This window comes from Bactrocera oleae, chromosome 2, assembly GCF_042242935.1.
Source record: "Bactrocera oleae isolate idBacOlea1 chromosome 2, idBacOlea1, whole genome shotgun sequence".
NCBI classification, from domain to species: Eukaryota; Metazoa; Arthropoda; class Insecta; order Diptera; family Tephritidae; genus Bactrocera; species Bactrocera oleae.
Genome location: NC_091536.1, coordinates 87,157,333 through 87,174,349, shown reverse-complemented (window position 1 = coordinate 87,174,349; position 17,017 = coordinate 87,157,333). Strand labels below are relative to the sequence as shown.

The following is a 17,017-nucleotide window of genomic DNA, read 5'->3' as shown; positions in this document are numbered from 1 at the left end:
TAATTCGAGCAAAATATGTGTTTTATGCATAACACATACACATACATAAATACATACATACAAACAGAGATGCAGTTGGTTACATGCAAAGCAAATGCATGTATGACAGAATAGTTGCGCTGTGAAATCCTTTGGAAAATTAAACCAACAAGGTGCACAAAATCAATTTTACGCTCACTTCCCGCCACACAGCAATCACCGCAAATGTTGGTGGCGAATTGTTTGCAAACGTACAGTGCGTGCATGTATACAAACACAAAACGCCCAACTGGTGGCACACAAACACACACGCACAAGGTGTCACTGCTGCACAGCCGTTGATAATTGATTTTGTGGTCGATTCTCGATGGACAATTGAAGAAGAATTTGCTGCAGCTGATTTCGAAAATTCCACAATAGAAGTGGAAATGCCTTGAGACATGCTAGTTACTTCAACTACAACCACAGCTCGTGTCTGTTTTTAATTTATTTTTCTATTTTAACTGTTGCTGCTTCTTCCCACTTTGTTGCTGGCTTGTAAAATTTCCAACACTACAAAATATTGTACGAGCTGCTGTTGCTATTGGAATGCAAATAATACAGCAAAAAACTCCAACTTTTCAAATAAAAAAATATTGACTGTTTGCGGCAAAAAGCCTTTGAATCCTTTTTGTACCCCACCCTGGTAGAGAAATAAGACGCAGGCTCACAGGTAAACACAAGCGTATTTACCTAATCATTCGTGCCATAAGTGTTGTATTATGCACACAAAACCATACATACAAACAGATATAATATTTATACATATCTATATGTATATAGCATACCAATAGCATCTAGGTGTATTACATGTCCTAAGGTGGACTCAAGTAAGCACCCACCATAATTACAAATTGAAAGGTCTGCAATACACATATACATATATACACACTTATATACGTCGATATGTAAATATGTACGTGCACTTTATTGATGTCGGCGAAAATCAATATTTGTATTTCGACCTTTCGCAATCGCGCAGAACGAGGTATTCGACGTTGTGCGTTTAAATAAACACCTTTCATACGTGTATTTGTTGTAAACAACTGACATACACAACCCAACAACAAATGGGGAAAATTGATTTTTAATACAACTTCTTATATTTCCATTTATTTATTTTGGTCCATTGTTAAAATAATAACGAGTGGCCATGCCTAGGCGGAGGACTTGTGCGCATGCTGCCATGCCATTTGCCTATTCAAATAACAGTGTTTGTATGTAAATGGTTTGCTGTTTGCAGAGCACAACAGGTTAAAAATAAGTTTGGTAAATTCCATTATACTTGTACTTTGTTTTAACGCGCATGTGTGTGTGTGTGTGTGTGTGATCAAATAGTTAGATGCGCAAGTACAAAAGCTCTAATAAAGACAACTGCAACATTCTTGGGCACAAACGCCGTTAAGAGCTCGTTGTTACTTATGATCATGCCGAAATTGATTCGAATATTATCACATTGGAATATTATTCAACACAAATACATATATACTTTCTTTTATTTTTAAGTTTCGGCGGTTGCTTTGCGTTTTCAGGGACTTCGTGTATTCAATTTCAGACATATTCAGACACCTCAAGCGTGATAACTCATTATGCGGCTCATATAACTGGTTCTGGGTACAGTTTAAAATTTGTTGAATATGTATTTTTTTGTATTTTTTTTAATTATATGTCTTAAAGATATTACAATACATACTTAGATATTTTTGAATAAAGTCGATTTTATTATATCGGTACTTTTTACACTAAATAAATATCGATAACGTTTAATAATTTATAATAACGGTAAATATTTCACATTAATTATTATATTCTTTTTTTTTTTTTAATTACAGCGCTGCAAAGAGAAACTAACTTTACTCGCAGTTTCTGTGATGAATCAATGGCGGGACGTGCGTTTGCGCGTCATCGAAAGTTGGGATGAGGATAATGAACACCACGCCGACTCCTTACATTACGAGGGGCGTGCCGTCGATATAACGACATCCGATCGTGATACTAGTAAATATGGCATGTTGGCACGTTTAGCTGTCGAAGCCGGTTTCGATTGGGTCTATTATGAGAGTCGGGCGCACATACATTGCTCTGTAAAATCAGGTAAGCATGAAAAAATTAGATGCATATTTTATTACATATAAAAAGTAGCAAAAAGTTTGCTTAGAATATAGAATTGATTCAGCAAATTAGTTAAGACTCCAAAAATGTCTGATTTTGTTGGTATTTTATGCGTGTTTTTTATTAAAATAAAAAATAAAAAAACATTTTAAGGAAAATAGTAATCGCTGATCTATAAAATTTTAAAACAGCTTATGTCAACCCATATTAATTTTTGATAATATCAGTAATTATGAAATTAGTTGTGAAGTGAAGCAATGTTTTAGTCTTTAACAATACCTTAAAATCAGCAGCTGCAAGTTAGTATGAACTGCAGTTAACGGCTATGCCGGAATTTTTATTGGAAAGTTCTAGCGTCAGCTTAAGCCGATTTAAGCTCCTTTAAACAAATATGACAGATTTGTAGCAAAATTTTGAAAAATTAATCGGTATGAGCTTACAAAAGGTTCAAAACTCTACTTTGATAAGTTAGAAAAGTATTTGTATTTATTTTAGATGTCCAAAAAATATGTACATATGGTATATGGATTAGATTTTTGTATGTTTATACCGCTTATAGGTATATTATAAATACTTCCCTTCTGGACTCCTTAGCCCCACGTAAAACCGAGTTCCTTCAAACAACCGCACACACATACATATGTTACGTATATATGAATGTATAAAGGTTTATATGCACCCGAAAATTGCATTGGCCTACAAAGACAATGAACTAACAAAAGGCAGTCGTATAAAGAATACAAATGGCCAAAAAGAAATCAAAAGCGGAAACCTAAAGACTCCAAAGATAGTGTGTTTTTAAGTAGTAGGTGCGTATGCATCCTACTGCTTTGACATGTTTAGGGTTGCGCCTGTCAAATTAAACGAATTGATGATGCGACCTCCGCTGCGTTTCACATGAACGTAACGATGACGACAGCAGCAGCAACAAAAACAACAAGAAGACCGAACCGAAACCGAAGGCAGCCAACAAAGTATCCACAATATGGGTAAAGAGTAGCAAAAGGAATGGGAAATTTGGTAGGGACGGAAGCTGTGCAACAACAACAGTTACACACTGATCAAAGCAACAACAAGCATAACCAGTCAGAATAAGAGTAACCGCAATAACAATGCTAGTTTGCGGTGACTATAATGCTTAAGGCAAAACAATGGTACATATACACACATACATATGTATGTATGTATGTAGGCATGCGGATGCGGCGACTTACCGATATGAATATACATATATATATGTGCATATATACAATAAAAAAGCTAAACTGATTCGAAATGGAATAAATGTGGTTAATGTGGTAGTAAAACGGTGACAGTGACAACTAAAATAAAAACAACAACAAAAAATAATAATATAACAACAAAGTAAAATAGTTAATATATTTTCTGCATTTTTATTGTTGTAATGAACTTCTGAAGCACAGTAAGTGTCAACGACTCTAAAATTTTATTTCTTGAAACTGTCAAAAAAGGTGCTTAACTTGCTTCTACTACATACATTTACATATATACGTATTTATATGTGTATGGGCATATTAGTAGTTAAGTGTGGCTTTAAAAATCTATCACTGCAGAGAAATCGAAAAATATCTCACAAAATATCTACAAACACACACACTTACATACGCAAATCGGACAACTGACGAGAGTCAAAGCGCTGGGGCGCCTTTTTATTGTCCACGCAACCGTAGGTTGACCCGGAAAAAGGTATCAATACTGGTTTACCGGCAACCGACAGCCGACAAGTCAAATTTCGAATTGGCCAACACAAAAGCCGTTGTCAAAAGCTACTCACATGCACACACTGATGCATAGCGGTGCATCGTATGCATGCATATGCCTCGAAAATATGTCTAGAAAGCAGGAAGGCAGCCCAGCTATATGCCCGTTCCTATTAACCACACATACATACAAGCGCGCATGCGCAACAAGACACTGAATCTAACCAACCAAATCACGTTCATAATTAATTTTCGTAAAGTGCTTTAACTGTCGAATATAAAGCCAGAATATGGCCAACAAACGCAGCAGCAGCAACAACAACAATGTCTACATAAAACATATGTGCATGTGTATGTGCGTGGCAAGCAAACAATCAAAACCGCGCCTGTTTTAATATCAACGAGTGTGAAGAGCCGAACAAAGCCAACACCAATGGGCCGTACGCACCCGAACCGGACTGGAGTAGACCAAAACGAACAGTGGCAGGGTACATGTATGTGTGTGTATGTGTGTTTAGAGACAAAAAGAGAAAAGTGAATGGAGAAAAGCGCCGCCGCGGCATGTCTTTAGTCAGTTGTTTTGTAGATGTTTGTATATGTATATTAGGTATTACATTGTGTATATATATATATATAATATGTGTGCGTTTTAAATGTATGGTTGTAATGTGCCATCACCACTTAAAAGCACTCAGTGATACTTTGCTTTACTAGTTAGGCTCACCTGCATGCATATTCACATATATTAATATTTGTAGTTTATTTAATGCATGTACATATATATTTAAAAGATATATCAGCCGGGTCCCACACGACCCCCGCGACCTATTTCAAACTGGCTGAAATCTTTATTTCGAATACATCGCCAAAAATTTTGGGTCGGGTTGCAAAATGTTTTCTTGTTCAACCGACATTTCGGAAAAATCCCGCAAGAAATTTCATTTTGTATTATTTGAGGCAATTTTGGATAGAATCATTTTTTGGACAAAATAACTTTGCAAAAATCAATTTATTAGTATCAATCATAAAAAATTTTGTTTAAAAATTACTTAATATTGAAAAATTATTTTTGTATTCCAAAAGTAAAAACTCACTCCATATTAGGGTGATTGCTTAGCCTGAGGGTAAAATTTGTAGATTATAAAAAGCGAACATTTTTGGAAAAATTTTTTTTTTAATATCTAGAGACGGCCCTCCTTTTAAAATAAATTTCGAGTTAAAATTTTATTTGGATAAAATTTTTAATTTAACGCTTAAGGAAAGCATGTTGTCTATTTTTAAAACTCCAATAATGACCACAAAATTTTTTTTTAAGTTTATAACTTTTAATTGGCCAGAAAGTGGACTCTCCAAAGCTTCTAGAACACTTATCAAAACTTTTTTACGAAATAAGAATTATAACTCGGAATTGATTTTAAAAGTGAGTGGGAGTCTATATGTTAAAACACAATTTTGTTTTTCAAAAATTTTCGTTTTTTATAATCTACGAATTTTAGCCTCCGGCTAAGCAAAAAACAAAAAAACAAATTTAAACAAATTTTTTTTTTGCTCCACCCTATTCCATATGCACATATATTGGAGCTAAATACTTAATTTTAGTGGAGTCTTTTTTGTAGTTTCTGATTAAACTTATCATGGAAATATAAATTTTTTTTTATATTTCTGATTATATCTACTTTAAAAAAACAGAGAGATTTAACGAGATAATTTTCGATTGAGAATTATGGTTCTCTTTCAATATTAAGTCAATCAAAAAAATTACAGTGTGTTTGGAACATAAAATAATACTTAATAAATTAATACTAAATTTTGAGGTTATGCGAAAAAAGTGTTAACACAAAGGTTGTAGATACTTTTATTACCATAGCACTATAGTTGTTCGGAAATCAAGGTGAACCAATTTTTATCCTTGGGAATTCAACCACCCCGTCTCCCTTTCACTTCCCGCCCATCGCAGATCGTCCGTATATTACTACTACTTTCGTTTTTGTTATATTCTCTTCCTTTTCCAATGCATTTCATCCTACTATTATTACCATTTCTTTTTTCATTTTTAACCATTTACCATCAAAGGCTTCAACCCTGGTCTATATACCATAAATTATAATTCCCACACTTCTACTAAATTTTTGCAAACCGCTTTAAAAAAGTCAACACACAAAAAATAAAAATCAAATTCCACAGCATACATACACGCACGAACATGTATAAGTATGTGTACTATGTATGAATTTATAAGCAATATATTACATTACCTATCGGCTAACCACAAAAGAACCAAATATTTTGACTTTAAACGTCACCGCACACATATAACAGGCATCACACTAACAATAAATACGCTTTAACGGGATCAAACGCGTAGCCGCAGTGGCCCCTCCCGCTGCTCACTAACAGCACCGCATTCAAGTGACCAAAAATCCTACACATAGAGTGTCCTCGTTGTCGACTGTCACTGAAATGTATAAGTTATACACACATCTACCACAATGCACACACACACATACATACAAGCAAATAGCTGATCCTTTCTCATCGCTGCTCCTTTTTTGCTTTCCATTTGTAATGGTTTATTAATCTAATTGCGTGAGACTGCTTACTAGCAACATAAAAAACAAGCCGCTGAACACAGTCAAACGGAGAAAGATACGAAGAACACTAACAATAACAACAAAATTACCTAACAAGGATAAAGGAAGAAAATCAAAAATAATTTAAGGCAACAGGATCATCCCTATCAATACGCTTGTATATCAACAAATTTTACAGCACACTCTCACTCCCGCTGCTCGGCCCTTTATGACCAAACACCGCCAACAATACAGTCACACACACATGTATGTGATTGCGTGCAATGTGTGGTCTAATCTTTGTTCGCTCGCCCATTCGGCTAAGTGTAAGCGCTTGCATTAGCCTCATCCTGATCCTGTTGTTGTTGTGAATGATTTCGATTTTGCTGCTCGTTTGGGTAACCAAATACCGATACATTCAGCATTTACAAGTACAAGGATATACAAGGGCAGACAGACAGCCTGAAAGCAGCGCGTTACATTAGTTTACAATGTGCAACATGAGCCACACGCAATTAGAGCGGCAAAAACGAAGAGAAACAGCGCGATAAGGAGTGTGTAGTGGATCACTTGCGGTGAAATAATATGCCACACTAAACATATTGCCGAGATTGATGGTGCTGATATGTAATGAAACTGAGAATCGGCACAACCCCTGCACCGTCTGTGTAAATATCCACATACATATGCTTGTATTTGTGTGTGTGTGTGTGTATGTGTGGAGTTTTGTGTTGCTTTTGTCTATATAACTGCCTTTTTACCTTTTACCGTTTTGGCTTAGGCTTATTTTGAAGGCGTGCCGCAAGGAGTTTTGCTTATACTTGCCATACAAACTTATATGTATGTATATATGTGTGAATCTGTGCATATTTTTGTGTGTGTGAAATAAACTAACGTATTAAATTAATTGGATAACGATCGGTTGAACGCGAATTAGGTGGAATCAATTTCCATCTGCCTGCACAGTGGTGTAATTAAGGAATACAAATACAAAATACAAATAATAGTGAAACTGTGGACTGTTAATGGCGGCAGTGAATGCCAACACTTATTGTCAGTCTTAATACACACACATACTAGAAAATGGACACGGATAGCCACGTTTTTAATAATTACTGGCTGCACTTTTGCTAAGTAGTTAGTTGGACCTCTTCATTCAAGTTGCCTTTGGGGCAGCTCTGGGCTTCAATCAGATTCATTTCATTTTCAGTGCTGCAATTGTCGGTTTCATGCTTACTGCGCAACGTGCTCTGATCTAGATGGCCACTATATTTCAATCTCGAGACTAAAATCGAGAAACTACTGCTTGATCCCGTAACAATTAACAAAGTTTTTAGAACTTTTGAATAAGTTCTATGCGAAAGATTACGGCATAATGAACGAACAAGTTGGAAAAACTCACATATTTGACATCTGAACAAAACCATCGTATCGCCCATAATTTCGGAGAATATGGCTCTATTCGAAGCTCATTATTCCCTACTATAAAAGCAGAGATAATATTTAAACGAATTTGACGAAAACGAACGACTGAAAGAAAGATAAGCCCTAAATCTGTTAAGAACTGTATAAATTAATTACAACTTATTAAATTTATTTATTTTTAATGTAAGCCCGTAGTGCCTATAGCGCCTATAGCGCCTATAGTGCCTTAAGTGATTTTTTTTTTCGGTACGAGTCTAGCTTTGACATGCTTCATACTCAAAACATTAACCTCAATATGTTGAAACGATACATCAAAGATATTGAAATCTCTTCTAAAATCTAAATAATAACACAATGATTTTCAAGCACTCTTTCTTTGCCCGACAAATTTTTCGCGTCGTAAACAAATGTCTGCCAAACACACTTTAATTAACATATGGAGATTTACTTCACACAAACAGAAAAGACCATATACCAATTTAGCACAAAGGGATATATCAATTCGGTTTGCACGTGCAATTTACATAGAGCAGCCCGGTTCAAATACGATATGTGGTACAAGTGGGGCATTTACAAAACATAACCTCTAAATTCATTTAAAATCATGAGATAAGCGAATTCGGATAAGGCCTTCACACAAATGACACCTTCCAGACATGACGATATAATAGTATATATAAACAACAAAGCATTTTTATCATTTGAGCTTACGAGTATGCAGTAAACGCAAATCTGGATTATCACAGATTATACTAACGAGTACGTTTGACTTACTTGCAGCGTATTTTACAAATTAAACAAACTCTTGTAAAATAATATTTTGCAAGTTCAATAAATAGCTGCACACTCACGCATACATATACCTGCGTACCTGTGTACGTGTGTGCTGTCTTTTGATAGTAAATGTCACCTTGCTAGCGCTGGTTGCAACAACAATAGCTCAGCAAAGAGCCAAAACAAAGTAGCGACTTTGATGTTGCGTTCAACGGCAACTACAATAGCAACAACAGCAACACCATTAATATTAACTAACACCAATTTCGACTACAATGACGAACCATGAGCGGCAAGTAGCCATAAGTTGCTGGCACGACTGCTTCCACATACCTCATTCTTGCATACAAGCGCGCCGCTTTTATGCACACCCATATTTAAATATATATATACATATATATGCATATGTATATGTACATATGTAAATGCCTACAAACATCGACAGGCCTATGGACATATACATACATGTGTATATATGCGTATCCGTTGCTTGTTATGACCATTCTTGAATGCTGAATCTGTGTTGCGTACATTTTTCTTCTTGCTTGTAAGTTGTTATTGTTGTTGTTTTCTGTTTTGTAATAATTTATCAGTTTAGTTTTACCAGCAGTAAAGATAAAATGCCAGAGACAGAGCACACCACCGTGTCCATATACACCCGGTACATAGTAACAATAACAAAAGCGCGCAAAGATAATTTCAGGCATTTTAATGGCTTATTAATTTATGACCTTTCAAGCGACTCTACGCTTCGTACACGGCTTGTAACTGTGGCTTGACCCATACGTTGTCAGAGCCATGCATTCACACTCGTACATATATACATACATATTATTTATATGTATGCACAATGTAAATACATACGCCTAGATGTATGTATATATGGCGTGTGTGGGGGCTCTAAAGTTGGTTCACACACACATAACACTTATAGATTCACATTGGTTGCTATTTATGTACTTCACGCATTGGCTAGCTTAGTTAGGCTCCTGGGCCTATTTTTATTTATTTTTGTAATACTACAGAAACAATTTTTTCCCAACAGTAAAGCTTGATATTTAATTCACATATTACTTTTGGCATCTTTTAGGCGCAAAACTTTATTTCCAAAGTCTTGGCAATGTTGCCAAGTTAGTGTAAGAAACAACCCAGTTTTCCTCAGTAAAACCGCTACTTTGGTCGTAAAGACTATAGTTGAAAGGGAGGAAGGTGCTTCTGCTTACCTCATGTAGAACTCTTTGAGATTTTTCTCTAACTGCGTTTAGCACTATTGAAATATTTGGTGTAGAAACAAATATAATATTTTTGAAATAATAATATTTTTCTAAATATTTTTCATCCATTAACACCACACTGTATTTCACAATTTCTCAGTACCACCAACAATTCTTCTAAAAGGAAAAAACGCACGAAATTGCGGCACGAAACTTCGACTTCAGCTGGCTAAGGCTAAATCCAATTAGCATTAACCTTTCATGTTAGCATACGACATTTTCCGTTTACTTTAAAGTATATCGAAATTTAATCGCTTTCTGTATGAAAGGTTGTAAATCATCTTTACGAAAACTAATCTCTACTTGCCTCATACCCTCCTTAGCCTCTGTATTCTTTACGCACTTCTATTTATTGCAAGAAATTGGATTAGATGCTGACCGTTTGGTACTTCCAAGCCAACACGAACCATACATACATTTATACAGCAGGATTAACTTATAGGGGCTAGAAAATAGAATGTAAGCTTAGCTGGGATTAAGGAAATGATAATACTACAAGCTGACTCGTGTGACTCGTGGCTGCTTAGCTGCGTACACGTATTGCGGCTAATCCGCACGCAGCGTGCAGTAATAAGATTTTGAGCAACACTAAATAATATTGATAATATTTGCACTTACAAGCATTCAACTGTACCTACAAGTACTAATTTCGGCATTTTCTCCATCCCTTGCAGATTCACAACAGCTACCACACATGAGCGGTTGTTTTGCGGCCGACAGCAGCGTGCTACTCGAGAACGGACAACGCAAAACGTTGCGCAATTTGAATATTGGCGATCGTGTGCTCACCATGGATGCTGCCGGCCAACCCGTCTACAGCGAAGTAATACTCTTCATGGATCGCAATTTGGAGCAAGTGGAGAATTTTGTGCAGATTCACACAGATGGTGGCGCCACATTGACTGTGACGCCGGCGCATTTAGTATTAATTTGGCATCCGACCGAACAGCGACTGGAATACATGTTCGCCGATCGTGTGCAGGAGAATGATTATGTGCTGGTGCACGATCAGTATGACCGTTTGAGTCCGCAACGTGTACAACGTTTGAAGGTGGCGCATCGGCCGGGTGTGGTGGCGCCACTAACACGCACCGGTACAATTGTCGTCGACTCGGTGACGGCTTCCTGCTACGCTGTGGTGAACAGTCAAAAGCTGGCACATTGGGGATTAGCGCCTATGCGTCTGTTGGCGACTATGCGTTCGTGGCTGCCCGGCAGTAATGCTGTGACGTCGGAGCAAGCGAAAAGTGACGGTGGCAATTCGACGATGTCTGCGACAACGCGAACGAAGGGCATACATTGGTATGCGCGATTCTTGTATGCCCTCAAGAATATCGTGCTGCCGCAGGAGTGGCGTTACCAGTGACCTGTCGGACGCGTGGCTTAAGCTGTTGGCTATACGTAGGATGTGATGGAAAGGTTTCAGTGGCATTTTAGCCTAACGGCTGCTTCGCCTATTCGCGAAGTGTCGTTTTTAGGCACTATCTGTCATCAACATTAAGTTAAAAATGAGTACTTAGTATGGGATTTAAGTATTTTATTGAAAAATTTGTTGACCATGCATGCTTATTAAAGTAGTTTATTAATTAATTAGTACATAAGTAGGAAATCTTTGAATTATTTTATTTAAACTCTAATTAATTAATGTATGAAAAGTCAGTGTTATTGTCATGGAAGAAATATTTAGTTTTTAATTGAAAATTAAACTAACTATTTACTGGTATTTAACTTATTCGTGTATGTATATATGTGTGTGTGTGTATATGTAAATAGCTATATATAAGTTTAGTATTAAGCAGCCTGAGGAGCAAGATTCCAATGTTATTGAATAAAAGTATAATATAATTTAACAATTTCAATAAAAAAAATATTTTTTTTTATAAAAAATGTGAATCACCATATATTATATTTGTAAAGTTAAAATATTTATTGTACGCACTACGCTTGTAAAATTTGGAAATTTAATATTTGTATATACTTTTCGTGTGTTAAATGCGACAAAAATTGCATGCCCATAAGGGGTGGTACATTTGTTTTCTTTTATTTTCTGAAAGAACGAACTTTTCTAACGCACCAGTTGTAGTATAAAATACTCAGTTTTCTTTGCACCTATAAGTTACTACAAACTTGAAAAATAAAAGCATTAAAGTTTACTAGGAGCCGCATTATGACAAATGCTTAGGAACTGATTTTTGTTTAATATAATTTATTTGTAAAATTATGAGAAAATTCTTTATTAATTTAAATAATAATAATTATATTTTATTTTTATTGTATATATATGTATAACAATGAAGTAATTTTTTAAATAATATGTATTAAATTTATTTATATTATATCTGTATGTATATTTTGACTATATTCTGATTATAATTTATATATAAATAAAATATTTATAAATATAAAAAATACAATCAAAATAAAAACCAAAAAACTAAAAAATGTAACATTAGTTTTTCACTTTTGCACAAAATGACAAAATTCTGCAAATATTAAGGTTAGAAATGTCAAGTGAGATGATAAATAATTCGCTCACCAAAAAACATTCGATGCAATATTTCTGATAAAAAAATACGTGCTGTTGAAGTTTGCAAGTTAAGCGCTCATTGCGGGATGACCTGCTCATTGGACTTACATTTCTATTCAGTGACTCACTTTTTCAAGTTTAGAAGTAAAAAGAAGTCGTGCAGTGCCAAATCTGAAAAATATAGTGTATGAGTCCGAGTCCCAGAAAACGATGGCTATCACTTTTTCGGCAGAAAGACAGCCTGTCCCTTCTTCCACTGTCAACTGTTTTAATCGTTTCTTTAATCTATGCTGTGTACTACTGGATCCATGTTTCGTCGACGGTTACAACACGAAGCTAAAACTCTTTTCACGTGATATGAAATACTCTCACAGTTGAGATTGTTGTCCGGAGTTTACACCCATGACGCTAAATAAAATCTCATGCCAAATATTTCATACACTTTCAATTGGCGGTCTGTCAATACGAAATGGTGGACTTTTGTCGTGCTAGCTGCAACCGTATACGGCAAGAGATTTTTGATTTTTCTGCGGGATTTCTTTCAAAACAAATGGATGAAATCACTAACCGGTAATGCACTTGAGTCAATTTTCTACAATCCTACAACTACCTACTTTTCTACAAATCTACAATTTTCTATATATGTATAAATGGTCAGCGTGACGAAGTGACCCTCAAATTTTGAGATATCGACCGATTTTGCACATGTTCTTTTGTCCCTAAGAAGCTACACATTTGTCGGAAGCGTCAATATCGGACTACTATAGCATTTAGCTAAACTGGCCGATCAAAATCACAATAATGATCTTCTTGTACCTTTTTATGCTTTTACATTACAATTTTTTTCTTTTAATACACATTTTTATATGTGAAAGGAATTACAGCTTCGAGGCAGCCGAAGTTAACGTTGTTGTTTTAGAGTCTTATAAGACATTAAATAGATCAAATGTTGGTATTGAGCCGGAAAAGCAACTGATTACTTACTTCTAGGTACAAATTAGATTAGGGCAGCATAGTCTATATCTCAGTTAGCTTTCTTTGGCTCACATTGATATTGCTGTGATTCAGCGCTAGAATTATAGGAAATGAACAATCGATGATCTTCCGAACATTTTCGAAAGAATTCTTTTTCACAATATTGCCAATTCCAATAGTTTTCCTAAGGAGATCAACACAAATTCCATTCACAGAGTGGCACTTGGTTTCAAAACATTTTTGAATTAAACACAATTTTATTATTATTAACTATTATGTACATAATTATTTTAATATATTTATTTGCTTCAATAATTTGCGCATTTCAATAGTTTTTGTCGGAAATAAAACTGAGAAGATTTTTAAACAGATATTTACAAAACGAAAGCATAACAACTCATACAAAGAAATAATCTTTTCAAAACAAAATTTTTACTACTAAATTAAAAGTATTTCATAAATGATATAATATATATATATATATATATATGTATTTATTTAAAATTCGTAATCGCTTAAATATAGTTTATGATATCTTTAAAACCTGTATGTGGCACCCTTAATTAGTATCGCTGTAATATGTTTATTTCTTCATGTTATTTATATGTTTATTCACACATTGGGACATGGAATTACATATTATGGTATACGAGTATTATACTAAAATATTGAGCCTATAATTAGGCATTTAAAATGCATTACATATACATACAATTACACTGAGCATTTAAAGTTTGCTTACCACATATGTTTGTCAATATATAGTTGCCTCAAAAACCAATAGTCTTTTTTATTATTACATACAGACATTTGCATGCCAAGTCCTAGTAGGGAACGTGATATAATGGGAATGTATGGTATTCAATTTCTACATGCCTAAATTCTAAAGTAATGTTTCGTCTAAAAAGTTATATAATAAATCACAATTTTAATTATATGTAGAGTAGCAATGAGTAATGTCGTGATATAATATATATACCTATATATGTATATACATATATACATATATACAAATATATGATGATAAATGAGTATATATGAGCAAATCGCTTGTTGGCAGAAGTGGTATCGTTTCTAATCGTTTTCATTTTAATCGTATATATGCATACACATGTGAAATAAAAAACAAAAACAATTAAACAATATATTACATGTTAAATTCAAAGCATAACTAATTAATATGACATTACAATATCGGTAATTGTGCAAAGACTGTAGGAGAATTGTTGTGCTGTAAAATCGGCCAAATCTTCTGTCATAAAAAATTAACTTATCTGAGTATACAATACTCGTTATAGGTGACAGAAGTCGTAAGTCTACGCTGAGTAAAGATTCGATCCAATTAATTCAGTTGCATTCATGTAAGACTGCAATTCAAATAAGTCTGACAAATTATATAACCATATATCGTTTCTGTCGTATCTACCATAAAGAAGAGTGTCTGAAGAAGAAACGACGGACGGTGAACTCGGCTGAATTTTCCGAAATTATTTGGGGAATATTTTCTATTGCTACAACAACCGTACTGGAATCTATAGCTTTTGAAGAATGAGTCACAGTCACACGAACTCTAGAGATTCTTAGTTAACAGAAATTACTGCATAAGGACGTCAATAAGACAGAGCACAAAAAAAAAAACAAATCGCATGTGTGATTCTGCTTTAAGCAGTTCAATCAAAAGATTTATACAAAACACTATGCATGTATGCAGAATGTTAGATAATCCCTAAACTTAAGAAGCAAATTTCAAAAACTAGCTAATAATGCAATTATTGTGTGAATTCTATTGCGAATGTTTTATAACATAAGAAATATTGCTTAATTGTTTTTTTTTTATAACAAAAATATAATATCAAGCGTCAATTTCACACGCTATTGCACAAACTTGAGTGATTTTGTTAATTTTAAATTATATACAAAGGCAAAGAAGTCTGTGCCGACAAAGTTTAAATGCTTAGTAGGAATTAAAATATAATTCACATGTTGCTACAAGCTACTTAAATAACCAAACATTTTTATGGCTACACTTCCCGTCGCTTAAGACGATCACTCCATTAGCACTTCTCAAAAATTATTTTACTATACTCTTATGAATACATATTTGAAGTAGTTTGATATAAAGTGGAAGTGTAAATTCAATAAGGGTATTCAAACCGAACATGTTAGTTTGGCAATTCGTTAGTTGATACTCTATCTCTGTAGTGTGGTAAATTTTGTTCCAAAACAGTTGATTCAAATTTATTAAATACTTACTTTTGAAAATTTTTTCTTAAACTATTTTGTAGCGAGCAGCAAATATATTTTTTCGCATTGAATCAAATGAACTTTTTAGGCTACGACCCTAAGCAAACAGCTGATTTGATGTTACTAAGTAACGAAAAAATTATCAAGCTTGTCAAACTGGTACTTCGGTAGTCGGTAGAAAAGAAATTTGTTAAGTTTACAAAAACAAAACGCACGTAAAAAAACTACCGAATAACGTCTAAGGAATTAACAAAATTGGTGTGAATACCCCTAATATTTTTTTATTAAATTAAAAGCCATGTCGGCACAGAATTTATCACAAAAATTAAATTCAATAATACAAAAAGTGAAAAAGAAAAGTAATTCATTATGACCATGGACTTCAGAAAATCGCATGCGATATGATGACTAAATCTAACCAATAACTACATCTGATTCGCTTTAATGCCAAATTAGTTAAAAGTTATTCAGTTGCCTTCTACTACATGCCAATTAGTGGCAATAATTATGTTTGAGTACCCAATATGGTGAGCTCAGTCTTTAGCTTTTTAAAATGCATTATATTAATTTCTGTTACATAATTTGGAAAAAATTATCTAATTTGTTCAATTCTGTCCAGTTGACATACTTGGCTTATGTACCCCCAATATTTCACATTACATAAGTATGCTTGATAACGATAACCTAACTTAAAAATTTAAGCTTATGAATATAGTGTATATCAACACATTTATCGTATTTTAACTGAGTTATATAGTTACTATTTACAATATAGTTTATACAATAAGGGCATGTCATTACATACATATATTATATGGTATAACCACGGAAGAGCAAAACAAAAAATGTGGGAACAATTGTTTTAACCCAAAAAAAAAATATTAACCTATAAAAATATGTGTACGACGCCAACTAAATGCAGCAATTATGGCAGCAAGCAATAATGTTCGGCAGAAAGCCGCACTCTCACACGCCGCACACGTCAATGTATCACGCGGATATTTATTGGCCGGTGGCGCTTCCTCACGCATACGACACTCCTCCCCTCTTTCAGCAAATACTTCACCGCAAAGCTCATGACATGGCGGGCAAATGATCGCGCCACGATGCAGCCAATCGTTCGCATTAATGCGTATCGAAAGCGTCTGACCGGGATAAAAGCAAGTGTATGTGTAATTCGCCACTAAAATATGTAAACGCCCGTCGGAGCATTCGTATTTGTAGCAACCTGAGCCCCAGTGTTGCCATTCGCGTGTCTGATGGCATGAGCGTTCTTCCCACATAAAGTCACTGTGGTCGAAACACTTCGAACCAATACCGTAGCTCTCCAGCGCAAAATTCTTTTCAGGTTCTAAAAATATTAAAGAAAAATTTTGA

General features: G+C 34.6%; 2 protein-coding genes across 7 annotated transcripts in view; one reads left to right on the top strand and one right to left on the bottom strand.

Moving 5' to 3' along the window:
- Window positions 1–12,341, top strand: part of hh (hedgehog signaling protein) — a 34,429-nt gene extending 22,088 nt beyond the window's left edge. Inside the window, exons 2-3 of the mRNA XM_036361234.2 lie at window positions 1,851–2,112; window positions 10,569–12,341. Coding sequence (XP_036217127.1) covers window positions 1,851–2,112; window positions 10,569–11,260 — 954 coding nt within the window. The 3' untranslated portion in view covers window positions 11,261–12,341. The remainder of the gene's footprint in view (window positions 1–1,850; window positions 2,113–10,568) is intronic.
- Window positions 12,342–13,959: 1,618 nt separating this feature from the next.
- Invadolysin (leishmanolysin-like peptidase, invadolysin) overlaps window positions 13,960–17,017 on the bottom strand; it is a 29,446-nt gene continuing 26,388 nt past the window's right edge. For all 6 annotated transcript variants that reach the window (XM_070105939.1, XM_036361152.2, XM_036361149.2 and 3 more), the window contains one exon: window positions 13,960–16,991. In XM_070105939.1, the coding sequence (XP_069962040.1) occupies window positions 16,522–16,991 (470 nt within the window). In that variant the 3' untranslated portion in view covers window positions 13,960–16,521. The remainder of the gene's footprint in view (window positions 16,992–17,017) is intronic.